Genomic DNA, 18,168 nt, shown 5'->3' on the forward strand with positions numbered 1-18,168 from the left:
GATTTATTTTATGTGCATCGGTGTTTAGTTTGTATGTATGTATGCATGCATGCATGTATGTATGTATGCATGTATGTCTGTGTGAGGGTGTTAGATTCCCCTGAAACTGGAGTTACAGACAGTTGTGAGCTGCCATGTGGGTGCTGGGAATTTACCTGGATTTTCTAGAAGAGCATCCAGTTCTCCCACCATTGAGCCACCTCTCCAGCTCCTTGAACATTTTTTTTTAGATATTTTATATGGATGTGTGATTTGCCTACGTGTGTGTGTGTGTGTGTGTGTGTGTGTGTGTGTGTGTGTGTGACTGGTGCCTGCAGAGCCACAAGGACATCAGATCTCCCAGATCTGGAGTTACTAGTGGTTGTGAACTATCATGTGGGTGCTAAAGACCAAATTCAGGTCCCCTGCAAGAGCAGTAAGTGCTTTTAACCACAGCCATCTCTCTAGCCTCTGAAGCCCATTTTAACCTGTCTCAGCATCAGACTGCAGGGCTCTTGGTAGGAAAGTATTTGAATGTGGGTGAACAGAGGGCCAGGAAGCCCAGATTTAAGGAACACATCACTGGGTTAGAGGGTTTGTTCACATTCCTTAGGGTCCACTCAAGCTCTCAGAGCAGCCTGTGCTTCCCACAGAGCCTCTCAAATCTGAGACCTGCTGTTTGAGGGGTCCAGCTCTCTGCGAAGTAGGTGGTGCAGCAACATTCCTGAGGAAGGCTGGGAAGCAAAAAAGAACCTATCCCTAGTGACTGTGCTGCAGATGTTGAGGTATGAGCTGTTTTTCTTAGGGCTTCAAGGCTGACCAGGTCATTTCTATATTTGGGCTCTAGTGTCCTGTATGTGACCCATGAGGAGACCACAGTCACAAACACACCATAAACCAGAGCACCACCCACAGCTCTGAGTCAGAAGCCAGGCTGAAGAGGAGCTGCTGACGTAGGTGACACAGTCCTAAGTCCCAACTTGTAGTTTTTGATTGCCCTTGACTATCTTCAGGTTAGTGGGTGGAGTCCTTTGGGCAAATAGAGGTTTGTTTTAGTTTTTTTGGTTTGAGACAGTTTGTTGTTGTTGTTGTTGTTTTGTTTGGGGTGGTAGTTTTTGGTTTTTTTTGTTGTTGTTTTGGGTTTTTCAAGACAGGATCTTTCTGTGTAGCCCTGGCTGTCCTGAAACTTGTTCTGTAGATCAGGTTGGCCTTGAACTCAGACATCTGCCTGCCTCTGCTTCCCAAGCACTGGGAGTAAAAGTGTGTGCCACCACCACCCATCTTGAGACAGAGATATAAAATTCCTTCTGCAGAAAATGATAACCCTAAACTTCTGATGCTTCTGCCTCTATCTCCCAAGCACTGGGATTTCAGGTGTGTGTCACCACACCTGACTTTATATGGTGCTAAACTCAGGGCTTTGTGCATGCTAGGTAGGCACTGTAACAATGGAACAACATCCCTACCCCATCAAATAGTGTTTAGTTCTTGTTTCGTGCAGTTCTGGGAACAGAACCCAAGGCTTTGTGCACGCTGGGCAAGTGTCCCGCTACTCAGTACAGCCTCAGTCCCCAGCAAAAATCTCTTGGTCCACCAGGTTCAGCAGCCATATCTGTCATGTCTCCTGCCTGACATCATCTCCTATAGCAACACTGCCCAGCTTGAGACGTTGTGTGAGTCCTTGGTTTCTTCATCTTTATACTTAGAGATGAAAATGCTCACAACCCACAGGGCTGTTACACATAACATTTAGAAAGATGTAGTCAACTCTGTTTATGCCAGTTCACCATGTGATACACAGGAGAGTGATCACAAGTCCTGCTGGATTCCCCAAAGGTCTCTGCTCCCTCTACCCTGCCTCCCCCAACTCAACGAACATGAGGCACCAGGACACTGCAGCCATGTAAGGTAAATCAAGGCTTTAATTGTGTTAGAAGGCCTTGCTGAGGGCCAAAGGCTGCCTCATGACCAGCTCTGGGACCACCAACCTCATAACAGAGAGCAGGGGTCGGGTGTGTGGGTCAGAACCACAGCCCCTGGGCCATGGAGGTCCTTCTTGTGGGACCCTGGTCCCAGAGCAATGGTACCCACAAACCCATAGCCAGCAGACTTCTTTATATAGAGGAAGTCAAGGGCAGCTTGTCTCTCAGACTATGGGGCAGTCTTCATGAAAGACCGGTGACATCAGGCAGGGCCAAACTCAAACTAGCAGCCTCCCTAGGGGAGGCTTTATCCTTCCTGCTCCCAAGTGGGGAGTGGCTTAGGTCCTCTTTGGGAAGGTAGCTGAGGTGATCTGGGGACATTGTTCCAAGCACACTGGAGGTGGCAGCAGGGTCCGAAGACATCAGAAGGGAGCCTAGGGCTACCATCTAACTAGCCGCAGCTCAATGGTCTCCCCGTCCTGGGGTTTGTAGTCAGCAATGCCTGCAGAAAGCAGTGAAGCAAAGGTGTTTAACATGGCAATGTCCCACCCCAATGACATCATGAGACCATGACCCTGAAGCCACATCTGTAAGACCCACTCAGGGTTTGGTAGTGGGAAGCTGGGAGCTGTCCAGAGCCAGCCAGAGACTCAGAACCAGCCTTGGTAGGATCCCTCAGGCCACAGGCTCATACAGCAAAGAGGGCGCCCCTAGAGGGACTAACAGCTGGATAACAGATGGAAACCAGGGCAGTTCCTGCTTGGCAGGGTCAACATCTTCAAACGGAGTTGTCAGGCAAAGGGATTGGCTCAGTGTGGTCCGGAGAGTGTCACGAATGAGTGTCCCAGAAGCAACCCTTCAGTCCAGGAGAATACCTGGCTCCAAGTCCCACATTTTCATTGGAGAAAAGGGGAAGATAATAAAAGCAGCATCCAGGCTGGGCGTGGTCAGTGGAAGAACCACTGCCGGGCAGGCCTGAGACCTCATTCATTCTTAGCTCCACAAAAAGAACAATTTGGAAATAATAGCAATAATTTGGCTGAACTAGAGAGAAATTCCTCAAGAAGCCAGGTGTCCAGGGACAGTTCCATTTACTGACTCAGTTTCATTTGGAGGGGACAGTGGCAAAGACAGGATCTGGCTATGTAGACCAGCCTAGCAACAAACTCACAGCAATCCTCCTCCCGAAGTCTCCTGAGGTCTGCACCACCATGGGAGATTTCCCTCTGAAACATGCATGCTTTGGTATGAATGTCTGTGTCCCCAGGTCCAAGTACTTACATCTAACCCAACAGTGACAGTGTTAGAAGGTGACTGGAAAGTGACTAAGAAGTGGTGCCTTCAAAGCCAGGATGGTGGGGACACACCAGAAATCTCAGGAGGCTGAGACACGAGGATTGTGAGTTCAAGGCCAACCTAGGCTACAAGCTCAAAAAATTAACTTAATTTTAAAAAAGCAAATAAAAGCATGTAAATATGTCATTAGTGGTTCCACATTGGGATTTTACATCCTGGAATGATCATTTTTGAGATATAGTGGGCTAGATAAGATAAATCATATAATATTAGTTTCACCAACTAGGAAACATTTACAAATCTGCCTGACATTTTATATCGTTGGATAGTGTTGACAGAGTATTATTCCATTTTTAAATGAAAACAAGCATTGTACATATTTCTTGTAGTTTTTAAGAAAATGTATCAAAAATGAAAAAGACTTGAGCTGGAGAGATGGCTCTGTGGATAAGAGCACTGGCTCTCTTCCAGAGGACCTGGGTACCAGATGGTGGCTCACACCCATCTGTAATGTGGTTTGGTGCCCTCTTCTGGCATGCAGGTGTACGTGCAGGTAGAGACTCACTGACAATAAATAATAAATCTTAAAAATTAAATAATAATAATAAAAAATAATAATAATAAATCTCTTAACATTTAGAGCTTAATTTCCGGGTAGTGAAATGTAAGCTTTTGTTCTTTCCTATGTCTTAGACCCTCCACAAAAACTTCCATTAAAAACTCTAAGAATTCAGTTCAATATTTTGGATCCAACTTTGAACATGAGTGGTTTTCTGACACTGTAGCCCAGGAAGGCTCAAGGGAAATGCTGGGCTAGGTTAATGCAGCCTTGCTGCTGGGTCAGGACTCGGGTAGCAGGAGTATCCAGGGCAGCAGGCTAAAGACTCACCTTGCAGCAGGGGGGTGTCAGGGGCTCGGAGGAGCTGCCAGTATTCTCGATCCCCAGCTTCCTTCCCTAGTACAGATGTCAGGTAAGGGCCTGACAAGGAGGCCTGGGTCCCATACCTAGAAAATAGAAAAGGAGCTGCTGTCCCCGAGGAGGAAAACGGGGTTACCCATAACAGCGGTCCTGCCTCCCTCAGGATTAGTTCTTTCCTAACGCTTCTGTACTGGCTAGTTTGGTACAGCTTAAAACAAACTAGAGACACCTGGGAAGAGAGGTCGTTGCCATCAGATTGGCCAGTGGACTTGTCCTTGGGGCATTGTCTTGATTAATGTTTGACTGTGGGCAGCATCCACTCCCTCTGCCAGCCTCCCCCACCCCCAAGAGCTTACTCAGTCCTTGGTTTGATCTACAGTATAAACTGACTATGGTAGCACGCACCCCTAATCTCAGGATTAGATGGTTGAGATGACCCTCAGCTACACAGCAAGGTAAAAAAGAGGGGGCTCAGGGTGTGGCTTAGTGCTAGACCATTGCCACCATGTGTAAAGTTCAACCTCCAGTACCACAAGTGACAGAAACACCAGAAAGCTATTTTTGTGATTTAAACAAAGAGAAAGTACAACCACCCCTTCATATCTTCAGAAGATTGGTTCAAGGCCCCAGACAAATACTAAAATCCAGGAAAGTGCACGTGTGTCATATGAACTGGTAGGGTGTTCACACAAGCTCCTGTGCATGCTTTATGTCACCACTAAGTCATTTATAATGTCTAATATATAAGCGCTATGGCAATGGTTGTTTTGATGTAGTGACAAGCAAAAGTCTGTGTGTTTAGCACAGATTAATACAATTTAGTTGAATTGTAAAAGATGCAGATTTGGTAGAAATGGATTGTCTAAGGGATTTCATAGAAGAGCCCTTTTCATTTTTTAACGTGTGTGTATGTGCTAGCCTAGAACTCTCGAACTCAGAAATCCACCTGACTCTACCTCCCAAGTGCTGGGATTAAAGGCGTGCACCACCACCGCCCGGCTATTTTCTGCATTTTGATTCAGTATCCAAACACAAATACTGGCGGGGGGGGGGGGGAGGAAGGGTGGAGAGAAGGGGAAGGAGAAGAAGAGGAGGAAGAGATGAAGGAGAAGAAAAAAGAAAAGAGAAGAAAGAAAGGAACAAAGGGACTTTACACTGACTTAGGACCAGCCTGGTGCTATTGCAGGACTGAAAGTTCAAGGCTAGCCTGGGAACATAGAACGATACTTGATGATTAATCTTGATTATCAGCTTACTGGGATTTAGAGTCACCATGGAAACAAATTTCTGGGTATATTTGGGGAGGGGGATTTCTAGATTGAAGGAAGAAAGGCCCACTCCAAATCTAGGTAGTCCCATCAGATGGATTGGGTCATCCACTGAGTGGGAAGGAGAGCGGACTGTGAACAGTGGCTCTCATCACTGAGTTTTCCCAACTGTGAACACGACACCGTCCCACCTCGATGACCTGTCTCACCCAGAACTGGGAGCGCAAACCAGCTTCTCTCTGCACTTTGCTTCTTTCTGTAAGGTCTTTTGTCACAGCAATGAAACATATGACTAATGCAGATCTCGTTTCTAAATGAAAAGTTAAAATCTGATAGCTCAATAGCAGAGCTCTCATTTAGCCTATAAAGGCTCTAGATTCAACCCTCCTGGGGAGAGGGGGGAGATGTCACTTAACCTGGTAAGTGGAGCAGTTTTTTTGTTCCTTAAAGACAGTGGCCTTTGACTCCAGCACTCAGGAGGCAGATGCAGGTGGATCTCAATGAGCTTTTGAGGCCAGCTTGGTCTACAGAGTGAGTTCTAGGACAGCCAGAGCTACACAGAGAAACTCTATCTTGAAAAACAAACAAAAAAGACAGTGGTGTTTACACAGCTGTGATCTAAGTGTTCCTGGTCCAAATGACCAAACAGTCCCCTGGTGGCTCTCCCTAGAACTCTTGTTGGGAACAGAAAGCAGAGATTTCTCAAGATGAGGCAAGAATCCAGGGGAGAGAGCAGGCTGGTAGGAAGGACTCAGCTGCTTTGAGCCAGAGTTAACCCAGGGGAGGCACATCCATCTCCACGTATGACCAGGACCCAGCAAGAAGCAGCAACTAAGCTTTGCTCATTCTTAGGTTTGTCAAATTTCAAGGGACAAGTGTCTACTATCTTCTCAGGGTTATTAATGGCAAGATTTTATCAAGGTTATTTGATACAATTAATCTTCCTGGAGCTCTCACCACATACCAAGCATTGAACCTACATAAAACATGCCCACCAGTGATCATAGGCTCCTCTCAGTGGCCCTGTGAAGAGGAGGAATACCTCAGGCCCTCACTTAATAACTGTCCTGGCTGTGGGGGAGTGGGTGGAGAATGTGGAACTGGGATTCCAAGTTCGGGTCTCTTGATGACAGTGGTGGTCCATAGCCCCCACCACAGGCTAAACACCACAGGTCCAAAACAGGCCAGAAAGGAGTGGAGAAGATAGACACAGAAATTAAACCAGAACTTCTTCCAAGAAACCCCTCTGTTCCCCATCCTCCCCATGATACCATTTCAAGCATGGAGGCCTGAGAGGAGTGAGGGCCAGGATGAGGGATGGGGAGACTCACATGAATCTTCCGATGTTTTGCGCCATCTTCAGGACATCTTCCAAGGAGGACCCAGCAAAGACAAAAAGTGTTTGTTCGTATGGTGGCAGGGCACTGGGGACCTTCAGAGTGACGCTGATGACTTCTGGGATGTGGGCAGGGTCCTCAGCAGCTGGCACCAACATGACTGAGCCAGGGAAAGAGGAAGAGGCAGCTGTCATGAGGAACTGACTGTGAGTCCTCCTTTCTTCCTATGGACACCTTGCCTAAGTGGCCCACGGCTTTCCCTCAGAATAGCTCAGTCAATGGCAGACACCTGCTGGGCTGGAACCTAGTTCTCATCCCAGCCTCCTTAGCCCTCAGCCCTCAGCCTCCGAATCCTCCCGCAGCCCAAGCCTGAGCCCCTTGCTGGTGTCTTTGCTTCTTGCCTCTCTCTTATCTGACATACGGCACCTCAGAGGACCCTTTCTGCATTTGTTCAAGTCACATTTTGGTCACCTCTAGTAGACACATCTTCCTTCTCTGCATTTATCACTACTCTTGCTCATTCTTCCAGACCCACTCTTTCCCATGATGCCCCTGCATTTTTGGGCTCTGTGCCTCTGCTTTGGTCTTCTCTGCTGCTTTGCCCTCTCCTCCCATTTCCTGGCAAGTCCTTGGGTATCAAAATTAACCAAATCTGTCTCTCCACCCATTGAGGCATTCACTCTTCTGTGATGACCATGCCCACCAGTGAGCATAGGCTCCTCTCAGTGGCCCTGTGAAGAGGAGGAATACCTCAGGCCCGCACTTAATAACTGTCCTGGCTGTGGGGAGTGGATGGAGAATGAGGAACTGGGATTCCAAGTCCGGGTCTCTTGATGACAGTGGTGGTCCATAGCCCCCACCACAAGCTAAACACCACAGGTCCAAAACACAGGCCAGAAAGGAGTGGAGAAGATAGACTGTTGGACTATCTGTACCATATAGTGTATGCAAATCCAATGAATCATCCTATCAAGGCTGCTCCTTTAGAGGACCGTGGCTAATACATTCCTCCATCCATTCGCTCAGACATTTCCACAGTGGGTATCACACAGTGGGTACCACCCCGAGCGCTTATTTAGTATCTGTGTCTACACCACAGGCATCAGAAGGCTGTGGCCTCGTTTTAGCTGCTGTGTGCTGTGCAGACCCACATGCTCATGTTGGCTCAGCAAAGCATAACTGACTGATCACCCATCACTGGGACCCACAGAGAATAGCTTATCACTCAGGAAACAGAAAGGGCTCAGCTACCCCTGGGTGCCTGGCAGTCTGGGAAGATAAGATCCAGGTAGGTCTTTTGGTTCAGGATGGGTAGCAGCTGGGAAATCATCATAGGATTCTGGAAGGCCCCATTCTGTAGGCTGAGCAGCAGGGATGCCCCTGCCTTGTGGCATGCTGTGCCCAGCCCTACCCCAGAGGCAGGAGAGGTCATCAGCATCTGTGGGGAAGAGAAGATCGTAGGTCAGCCACTGGGAAGGAACCTGGTCCTCCAGTCTCTAACCAGGCCACCTGCCATTGACCCGCTGAGCAGTCATGGCTCCAGAGTCTCTGTCGTACCTGTAGTGCCAGTGGGGTGCTATAGACATTCCCAAAGTAGCCCTCAGGGGCCTGGGCCTTCAGAATCTTCTCTCGAACTGTCTCAATAGCCATGGTGATCCGTGGTCTCAAATCAGAGTTGAAATTGAATCGCTCCAAACAGGTGAAGGCCAAGCCGGCCATGGCTTCTGTGTCTAGGAGGATAGGACCTAGTATGAACTGGATAGCTTGGAGTTTTGGGGATTCAGGATCATATACAGTACAAATGGGTGATTTGCCCGGGATTTCCCTGGTCCTAACACTGGACACACTAAGTCCCAGAAAACCTCTCAGACCTAGACAAACTGTTGGTCACCGAGTGGCTTGAGAGCAGCAGGTCAGATAGACAGACTGAAGAAGAGGGTCCAAGAGGATGGATTCTACAGTCCCTGCAGCTAAGCCAGGACACGCATTGAGACCACAGAGGAAGCTTTATTTTACTGATTAATTAATTCATGTTGGTTTTGTAGTGTTGAGTATTGAATTTTGGACCCCAGGCATGCTAAATACTTGCCGTTGGGCACATCTCCAGCCCCCTTGGACAGCGGACACCAGCAGCTGCCGTATCTACCCTCAGGCAGTCTGATTTCATTGATAAAGGGAGTTGTCCGGGCCTGGGAATTTCATTGATAAAGGGAGCTGTCCGGGCCTGGGGATTTCATTGATAAAGGGAGCTGTCCGGGCCTGGGGATTTCATTGATAAAGGGAGCTGTCAGGGCCTGGGAATTTTTAAGATCTCGTCTTCGCTGTAGGTAACATTAATGTGTCCACTGTGTTTTTCTACAAGCCTCTGAGACAAGCCTTTCATTGACAGAAGTCCTGGTGCCTTTTTCTCTCTGGGCAATCATCTACCAATCACCCCCTGCCCTACCCTGCCCTGCCCACCCTATATGAGGCCTTATTCACTCAAAGAAGCCCAGGCCTAGCAGAGACCTTGGATCATGATGATTTAAAAATGGATATGATGGCCTAAGGTCACATGGTGAGAAATCATTTCAAAATCCAGGTATCAGAATCCCCAAGTTAGATGATGCCAAGTGTGTGCTAAGACCTCTGCTTGTAAAGCACCTTTTATTGAGATCCTGCTGGGAGGTTGTTTTTAAAGCAAAAGCCTGACTGGTGGGGGGAGGGGGGATGATGACGTACAGTGGTGATATGCTGGAGCTCAGGTTAAAGCTGGCTCACAGTCCCCACCATTTCACTTCTAAGGGATCTGATGAGGAGATGCTCCAAGGAAAGGTGAGCATAGGGGCAGGTCATACAGCCCTTGCCCTGGGGCTGGGGGTGGCTAGGTTTTGTCCACTTACCCACAGAGAGGTGGCCTTGATGGGTAAAGTAGTCATGTTCAACAGCATACAGGAGCTTGCCCACCACGCTGTCATGGACCCTCTTCTGGTGGACACACAGTGCCAGGATGCTGAGGCTATACTGGTAATAGCTGGTGTGGGGGTGGCCTTCATGATTGTGCCCTGAGATTAGAAAGACAAGGAGTAGAGAGACATGTCAGGCCCGAGTGCTTCCCTTTCAGCCTCTTCCTAGCAAGAAAGCCCCATAGTTCATGAGGCTTTCATAGTTCATAGTTCACAGGCTGCCTGGCTGAGGTCCCAGTGTAGGCCAGGTTCTGTGTTTGCAGGTCAAAATAGAAGATGATAGCTCAACACACACTCATGGGACAGAACAATTGTAACAGAAATGGTGACCGAGGTCCTCAGAGCCGAAAAACAGAAATCTTTAAATAGCTGGGAAATTGAGACAGGATTCTTCACTAAAGTGACTCTGTGGGGTACATATAAAGATCTAGACTTGTTGCTAAAGTCATTGTGCCTGGAACACATAGTGAAGCAAGCAAGCAATACCCAGAAAGTATTAGAGACCAGCCAGGCTGGGCCTGAGAGTTATGAATGGAAGAATGGGGAGGGGGGAGGGGATGCAAGGTGTAAGGGGCATGAACAGGTTTTTACTGACAATTCCTGTTTCAGCTGTTGGGCATTAGATCCAAGTCAGGAGGCTGGAAAGTTGACAGAGGCTTGGGAGTAGGCGGAGCGGAGGCTGTACCAGTGTCCCAGAAGCGGAAAATGGCTCAGCCCTGGTGGCTGAGCAAACCAACAACTTGTGCATGGGGTATGGGAAAGCTTGGGTCAAGCATAGCAACTGGGTCCAGCCTGAGCTCTAGGTAGACCCGATCTGGTCAAAGAGGGAGTTAGAAGAGGTCTGGAAAGAAATCCCAAAGTTCTGATTCCTACCAAGAACCTCATCTAACGAGAACAATTAGCCTCAAAACTACAAACAACAAAACCGTTTGATGAGCCCCCCTAGATGTTCCTCCCCACTCAGATGGTGTTCTCCTTACCAATGGCCTTCTTCTCATCCTCCAAAAACCACTTGAGCTGTGAGATCAACCTGTCGCCCTTTCGGCTCCCAAAGAACTCACAGTTGGCCCTGAGAGCAAGCAGGTAGAGGGCCAGGCTGCCCCCGGAAAGCTTGGTCTGGCAACCACTGTTATCATCGCTGGAGGCAGACCTAGGATGAGGCAAGACAAGAGCACCTTTATGAGAAGGTGCTCCCTTGATAAGCCGGGCTTGGCCCATACTAAGGTCACAAAGTGGAATTAGCAGTCGGCTATGCTGGTATGAGATACATGCCACAGATTCTTAAAAAGAAAGGTGAGATAAATCAAGGATAAAACATAAGGGTGCCTACATCCAGATCTGAACTCTCTCCTTCATTTTCTCTCCCTTCACTGCATTGTTGACATTCTTGAGAAGGAATGGACTGGGGAAGGTACTTCATGGCTTTTTTTCCTGTGGGGTGTGTGTGTGTGTGTGTGTGTGTGTGTGTGTGTATGTGTGTATTTCTTTTGTTTTTGGTTTTCGAGACAGGATTTATCTGTGTAGTCCTAGATGTTCTGGAACTCGATCTGCAGACCAAAGACCAAGCTGGCCTCAAACTCACAGAGATCCACCTGTCTCTACCTTCCAAGAGTGAGCATTAAAGGTATACATCACTATGCCTAGTCATTGATGGCTTTTTCTTATTCTTCGCCTCTCACTCAAACCCCAGAGCAGGCCTCGCTTTAATGGCCACTCTTTGGAGGAGCACAGAAATGTACTGCTTCTAGACTCTGCATGAAAGCAATGTTGTGAATTAGCAGTATCTGTCTGTAGTTACAAGAGTAAACTACAGAAAGAGTTCCATACTGCTTCTTTGTATTAATATACAATCATTTGTTTGGTTATGGATTAGTGATGTCTGCCTGAGGTACCTGTGAGGAGCACAGAAAGAGTTAGGTGCTGCTTTGGGCCTCATGGATTAATGATTTTTGCCTCAGACACAAATGGGGAACACAGAAAGATTTCGGTGCTGCTTCAGGAATCGAGGACGCCATTTCAGGACAAAAGGCATATGTTAGCATCTCTGATCTAGTACCACTTACCCCTGCATTCTGCAGATGGAGAAAGGTTCAGAGAAGACAAAATATGCCTAGAGTTTGTCCAAGGCCATGAAATACCCCAATTAGAACCCAGTCTCTTATAACATGGATGAAGTCATGGGGAAAGACAAGAGATGAGCAATACCGCAGGAGGCACTGCTGGTAGTGGAGCTTGAGATTGTGAAGGTAGAGGTCCTCCTTGGTCCCAGCCTGCATGCTGGAAAGTCGCAGGCCTACGAAGATGCTGGGGTTCAACTGCTCTGAGGAAAGCTGGTCCATCCAAGGTAAGAGACGCTGGCCCAGCTTCTCTACCAGCTGGCTGTCTATCCATGGTATTACTGAGAAAAGAAAATAGTGTGAGAGAGGCCACAGAGCTATGCCGCTAGCAAGCAACTATTCTGACCTCCTTACTAGGCAAACCTTCTCCAGGGAATAAGGGTTTCTATTCCCATTACCACACGGCCCACAGCCCATGGCCTGCCTGGAAAAATGCCTACTATGGTGAAAGGCAACAGGTAAAACGGAAAGTGGGTATTTCCTAAGAGGAATAAGAGTGGGCCAAGGAGATATGATGGGCTGAGATCAAAGGATGCTGTTGCCAGGCAATCACCCCACCTATCAGGAGTGACTGGAGACCAAGCCCAGCAGTAAGGCCAGGCACCTGTCTCTTTTGACCCTCACATCAGCCCTGTGGTGTAGATACTTTCACTGTTGTTTTGCACAGAAAAGGAAACAGAAGTTCAAAGTCAGGGTAAGTCTTTTTTTGTTTTGTTTTGTTTTGATTTTCGAGACAGGGTCTCTCTGTATAGTCCTGGCTGTCCTGGAACTCACTCTGTAGACCAGCCTGGCCTCGAACTCTCGAACTCAGAAATCCGCCTGCTTCTGCCTACCAAGTGCTGGGATTAAAGACGTGTGCCACCACTGCTGGGGTAAGTCTTATGTGATGCTGTGGAGCCAAGACTGTCAAACTGCCACCCCTCCCCTTGCTGTTGACATTCTCATGAATGCATTCTATTCATTGTTCAAAGCCCCAGCCCTCATCCAGCGAATGTTCCGCATCGAAGTTCACATGCTATAGGCTGCCAACTGATTCTCCCAGCTGCCCGAAGAAATTCCTCCACATGAACCTTAAAAGACCACTTTTTCTGCCATCCCTATTTAAGTTAAAAGGATCTGACCTAGAGAGACCGGCTACTAACACCCTGTCAGGACTTGGGATTTACATGAAGATAAGTAAGCAACACACTAAGATACCCTGGAAGCAGAAATCTCAGGGATATTCACCAATTCCAGTTGATGGCTGACCTCCTTCCTTGGGAAGGGACCATGCTCAGAATGGAAAGAGTAGATTGTCTTGGAGGCACTGTGGACCTTCCACCGAATTTACTGACTCTCAGTCACCACCCACTCCAGCTGTCCAACTGACCCAACTGATATCCCAGCATATCAGAAAGTCCCTTCCTCCAGAGAAATAAGAAAACAGCCTGCCATAGGGCCCTTTGCCTACTTTCTTGGGCTTCCTAGCCTGAGGACCAGGGTCCCTTGATCAAAGCCTCATCTCTCTAAATGTTTTCACAGAAGTCATAGGTATTTACAAATGTAAGGGAGCCATTCCCAAGTATGAACTCAAAACGACTGTTGGCTCTATGGGCCAGGCCAGGGCACCTGGCTGGCTTCTCATGAAATGTTCATTCTGACAGTCAGGCACAAGCTGGACATGGTGGCACAGGCCTGCAATCTCAGTGCTTAAGGGGCTAAGGCCTGGAATACATCATAGTGAGACCCTGGTAGGAACAGGGAAGTCTTACTTTGGGGATATCTGTCTATATTTTTCCAGAGTTCTGTCAGTATCTTTGAGGTCCTCTGCTGTGGCTCTCTGTCTTTCTGACTGTCCCTGGAGGACATTTTACTATTTAAGCAGGGTCTCCTGTAGTTCAGGCTGGCCTCAAACTCAGTATGTCCTTGGGGATGACCTTAGAACTCCTGATTTTCCTGCCTCTACTCCCCACAAGTTGGGGTTACAGGTGTATGCCACCACGCCTGGATTATACAATGCCGGAGACTCAATCCAGGGCTTTGTTCATGGAAGGCAGGCACTCTTCCAATTGAGCTCTACCTCAGCAATAGAACTCTGATCTCCTGCTCTTCCTTGAAATTAGTAAGGGAGACAAGAGACCCCACCCCAGGCTCTGACCTCCATCCTGAGTCAGTTACCATGATAAGTGACAAGATAAGGCACAGCCTATAACAGGAGGCTGATAACCACAATTTACCCTCTCTAGAAGGAAGGTGCCAAGCACATTCGCTCAAGCTAGCCAAAGTGGCTTTAGGCAAGATTGCTATGATGGCTAATCTTGGTTGTCAACTTGACTGCATCTGGAATCATCCAGACCTCAAGCTGCTGGGTACTTCTGTGAGGCATTTTCTTAACGAAACTACAATTCGAAGTCAGAAGACATTAAATCTGACCCAAACTTTTGGATGGCGGCCCAGATAAGGGAAAGAAGGAAACTTTGCCTTTTGCCTGTTTGCCCTCACTCTTACTGGCAAGTTCATCTACTCTGTTGCTGTGGCTGATATTAAATCTACCTTCTTCATGGTTCCAACATACACTGAAGACCACCAGCTCCCCAGGAATCCTCCAGGACTCCAGCACCTGATTGAGTCTGCAAGGATAACCAGCCCCAAAGACTGAACAACTATGGGATTGTCAACCTTTCCATCAAGAGATAGCTACTGCTGAGCTACCACGACCACATGCTGCAAGCCAGTGTTTCAAAAAAAAATACTCATCAGTTCTGCTGCTCTGCTAGAGCAGTGGTTGTCAACCTGTGGGTCATGACCCCTTGGCAAACCTCCATCTCCAAAGATATTTACATTACGATTTATAACAATAGCAAAATTACAGTTAGGAAGCAGCAACAAAAATAATTTGATGGTTGGGGGTCACCACAACATGAGGAACTGTGTGAAAGGGTTGCACTGTTAGGAAGGTTGTGAAACACTGCAGTACAGTACCCTGACTAACACAGCCCCATCACACACACACATACACACACACACACACACACACACACACACACACACACACACACTCCTGCACTACAGCATCCGGTGCATAGGGTTGTCCAGCCCTCTCACCTGAAGACTGACTGATGGGCATTCAGAAGCCCGGAGCCCTCTCTGTGTACTTTAGAGATCAGGCCTGTCCATTCGGTTGCATACAGGGCCTTGGCTCATGACGAAAGTGCGGTATCCTCACACCACACCAAGGAGGAAGGATCAAACAGCCTCAGCTCACTTCACAAATATCACAGAAATGGAGAAGGGACTGCACCCCAATCCCCCAACGTTCTCATGATAGTGAAGGAAGGAGCTCTCATGTGGTCAGGCATGGGGGCTAACAGCTCAAGGCTGAGGTAGGCTCGCTGGAAGAATCCCTGAGGACTGTCTAGATAGCAACTGGGAGCCCAAGGATAAGGAGATTTTACAGGACATGGCCAGAGAGTCTAGGTGCCGAGGAAAGATTCTGGCCTCAGGTCCCAAGAAGTGAATCCAATAAGGATCTGTTAAAGCTGGGGCACCTTGAGCAGCCCTTTTGGTCTCTCTGCTCCATGACTTCTTCATCTGACACCTGTTTCTTAAGGTTTGCCCAAGTTCACCTGAGACCTGGTATGCAGGGTACTTGGGAGGAAGAGAGAGATGAGTCACCGTCTGCCTTCTGCTTCCTGCTTGATCCCCGTGTACGATTGTGCCTGACCCTATAACTTAAGGGCCACAATCATGTTTTGGGAGGTCCCTAGAATCTATAAGAGGTCTCTTGAGGACTACGGCTCTGGGATGAATATCTGGAGCAATCAGGGAGAGCCTTTAAGTACCTGCTTCCCTTCACCTAGAATGTTTACCCCCGTCCCCTCCCTCAGGGACTTCTTCCCAGAGCCTTCTAGTTTTCGGACATCCTTTCCCATCCCTCTCCTTAATTCAATAGGCCCCTGTGGCTTTCTGTTGTTGCCCCAGCCTGACTTGTTTTGCATCACTCATGGTGACCCAATTTGGCACCCCATGCCTTTTGCCAGCCCCCTTTCTGAGAGCATAAACTCTAGGAGAGCTGAGACCAGGCCTGTGTACTCCTGACACTTTCTCCAAACTAAAACACCAAGCCTATCTCCGAGAGCCTCACATGCACCAAGTAAAGGAACAAATTGCTGGATGAGCTGGGGAGATCCTGTCGGGGGTGGGGGGGAAGGGGAGCACGTGTCCAATTCAGCATGCTCAAGCACTAAGGTCCAGTTAAAAACTGCTGTGGGAGACCTGAGGGACAGATGGGTCTCTCCTTCCCCCACTACCAGTTTCCAATTCCCTCAAGGGGATTGATTGGACAAGGCAGCCATCCCTCTTTGAGACTCCAGAGGCAACAGAGTCCAGACGCTGGCGGGTTACTTACCACAGAGTTCAGCAAGAGCTCCGAAGACTCCAGAAAGGAGCAGCAGTGCCTTCAGGAGCTCCATGGTAGGCACAGGTGGGAGGTAGGAGACTCCTGTGTCTCACCTTGAGGGGCTTGTCTGACTGCAACTAGTCACTTGTTGAGAAAGAGGCAGCTTCACTGATTAATTGTCCCTCCAACACCCGGAAGCACGCTGCTAAATCAGCAGAGAGAAAGGGAGAAAGGTCTGCTTTGGGGCAGGAGGCCAAAGAACAGAAAAAGGAAGGAAGGAAGGAAGGAAGGGCAGAGCGGCTTGTCCTCCAGATGGGAACAAAAAGGGACTCCGTGGGGCAACTCGAAGCCAACCTCATCTGTCCCCAAAGCTTTAAAGACCCCAGAAGGAGCACAGAAAGCCTGATGCCTAGTCTGTCCCAAGTCTATCTGACAGAGCTTGCCGGGGTCCGCCCTGCCCCTGCTTGCACACCCGAACCCCCACCTGCACATCCCAGCCCCCTGCCCACACACACACCCCACCCCTGCCTGCACACCCTCATCGTTCCTGCTCTGGCTGCAGACATTCAGGATTAGGGTACCTACCTGGTGCACTTCACAGGAGTCCCTGGAAAGTACTTACTTTGACTCTCGGGGACAAGACACAGAGCCGAGGAACTGTGGTGATCACGTGACGGCGGAGCTCTCTGGCGTCAGCTGTTCTCTGCCGCCCGCCTGCCAAGGAGGCGGGGCAGCTGCTGGACCTGGTCCAGACAAACAAGTCTCCTCAGTCAACCAGACATAGCCTGGGTTTCCTGGAGGCGACAGAACAAGTTGAAGAACGAGTGAATCCAGCAAGTTGCAAAACCTTTGGGAGCAGGGCTGCAGGGCTACTTGTCCTGAACTAGGAAAGTCGCTTAAAAACATGTTGGCAGATAGAACGAAAGATTATTTATCTGTCCAGCTCCACTGGAGACTCGAAGTATGAATCAAGCAGTGCTGGGTGACCTTGGCTAGAGTATTTAACCTCTCTGAGTTTCAAGTTATTCTCTATAAAATGAGAGCGTTGAATAAGATTATCCTAACAGCGATTTTCCAGTTCCACTTGTGAGGATATTGAGACCATAAAATGCCTCTAAACATCTTCACATGAGAGGTTTGTTACAATTATTTTTACAGCAAACTGCCAAAGGTCACACTTTCAAGAGAACCTATTTTTGTTCTAGGGTAATTATCACAAGCTAAGACCCAACACGGATAAATATGGACCTGTATAGCAGTTATTAATTAGCAGGACTCATTAATGTAATGTGTGTCATGTTGTTAGAGAAACCGAAAAAGACAAAGGACTTCATCATGATGCAGGGGTCACATGTGGGTGCATATCTCTAGCCCAGCCACTCAGGAGACTGAAGTAGGACAGACTGGCAGCCAGCTGGAGCAACCATGAAGACCCTATCTCTTTAAAAGGAGGAAGAGAAGCTGGAAGAGGAGGGCGTGAGGAGCCAAGTATGAGTCTTGGTGCACACCTATATCTAGAATGTGGGAGGTTGAGGCAGGAGAATCATTCCAAGTTCCAAACCAGACTTGGCTACTAAGTGAGATCTCATCTCAAAACTCAGGAAGACATTAGATGGGGAGAAGGGAGGAAGGAAGGAGGGAAAGGAGGAAGGAAGGAGAGCAGCAACTAGTAAGAAGTAAAGTCTGCATGGAGTAAGAAGGGAAGTCCGCATGTGCATGCATTTTGCTCGGAGAAGAGTCTACAGTGTTGTGGTTACTCACCAGAGAAGGCTGCTCTAGTGTGGGTTTGAGCCAATAGAAAGTCTTTGTTAGCTGACACTGACTACACTGGGTGTTTGGGATCCCAGTGTAGCCCCAAGCCTTTCTCAGGGTGAGCTTTTAAGCACAAAAACCATGTCCTGTGTTGACATACTTCGATTAACAAGAACAGTTAGCCAAAAGCTGAACTACAGAAGCCAAAAGGCAAGGTTAGTACATTCAGAGACTTTCCCAGAACTGTGGACTTTG

General features: G+C 48.3%; 1 protein-coding gene across 4 annotated transcripts; it reads right to left on the reverse strand.

Moving 5' to 3' along the window:
• Positions 1–1,883: 1,883 nt before the first annotated feature.
• Tcn2 (transcobalamin 2) lies at positions 1,884–16,866 on the reverse strand. 4 transcript variants are annotated; one of them, XM_028758228.1, is made up of 10 exons: positions 16,784–16,866; positions 16,171–16,366; positions 11,872–12,064; positions 10,647–10,816; positions 9,604–9,765; positions 8,279–8,451; positions 7,973–8,159; positions 6,716–6,881; positions 4,087–4,202; positions 1,884–2,403 (listed from the first exon to the last, which is right to left on the reverse strand). In XM_028758228.1, exons 2-10 carry the CDS (start codon positions 16,232–16,234, stop codon positions 2,342–2,344), a joined length of 1,293 nt encoding a protein of 430 aa, XP_028614061.1. In that variant the 5' UTR covers positions 16,235–16,366; positions 16,784–16,866; the 3' UTR covers positions 1,884–2,341. The 4 variants fall into 4 exon arrangements, with proteins under 4 accessions (XP_028614061.1, XP_028614064.1, XP_028614060.1 ...); XM_028758231.1 differs by having other exon boundaries at positions 16,171–16,363; positions 16,784–16,844; XM_028758227.1 differs by having other exon boundaries at positions 16,747–16,839.
• Positions 16,867–18,168: the final 1,302 nt, after the last annotated feature.

Source organism: Grammomys surdaster, unplaced genomic scaffold, assembly GCF_004785775.1.
Source record: "Grammomys surdaster isolate TR1022 unplaced genomic scaffold, NIH_TR_1.0 126187, whole genome shotgun sequence".
NCBI lineage: Eukaryota > Metazoa > Chordata > Mammalia > Rodentia > Muridae > Grammomys > Grammomys surdaster.

Excerpts from the sequence above, each read along its gene's own strand:
- Tcn2 (XM_028758228.1), bottom strand. The coding sequence starts at position 16,234 with ATGGAGCTCCTGAAGGCACTGCTGCTCCTTTCTGGAGTCTTCGGAGCT. Across the intron at positions 8,160-8,278 it reads GCACCCCACTGGCACTACAG|ATGCTGATGACCTCTCCTGC; the intron begins GTACGACAGAGA and ends TCTTCCCCACAG. Across the intron at positions 2,404-4,086 it reads TGACACCCCCCTGCTGCAAG|GCATTGCTGACTACAAACCC; the intron begins GTGAGTCTTTAG and ends TGCTTTCTGCAG.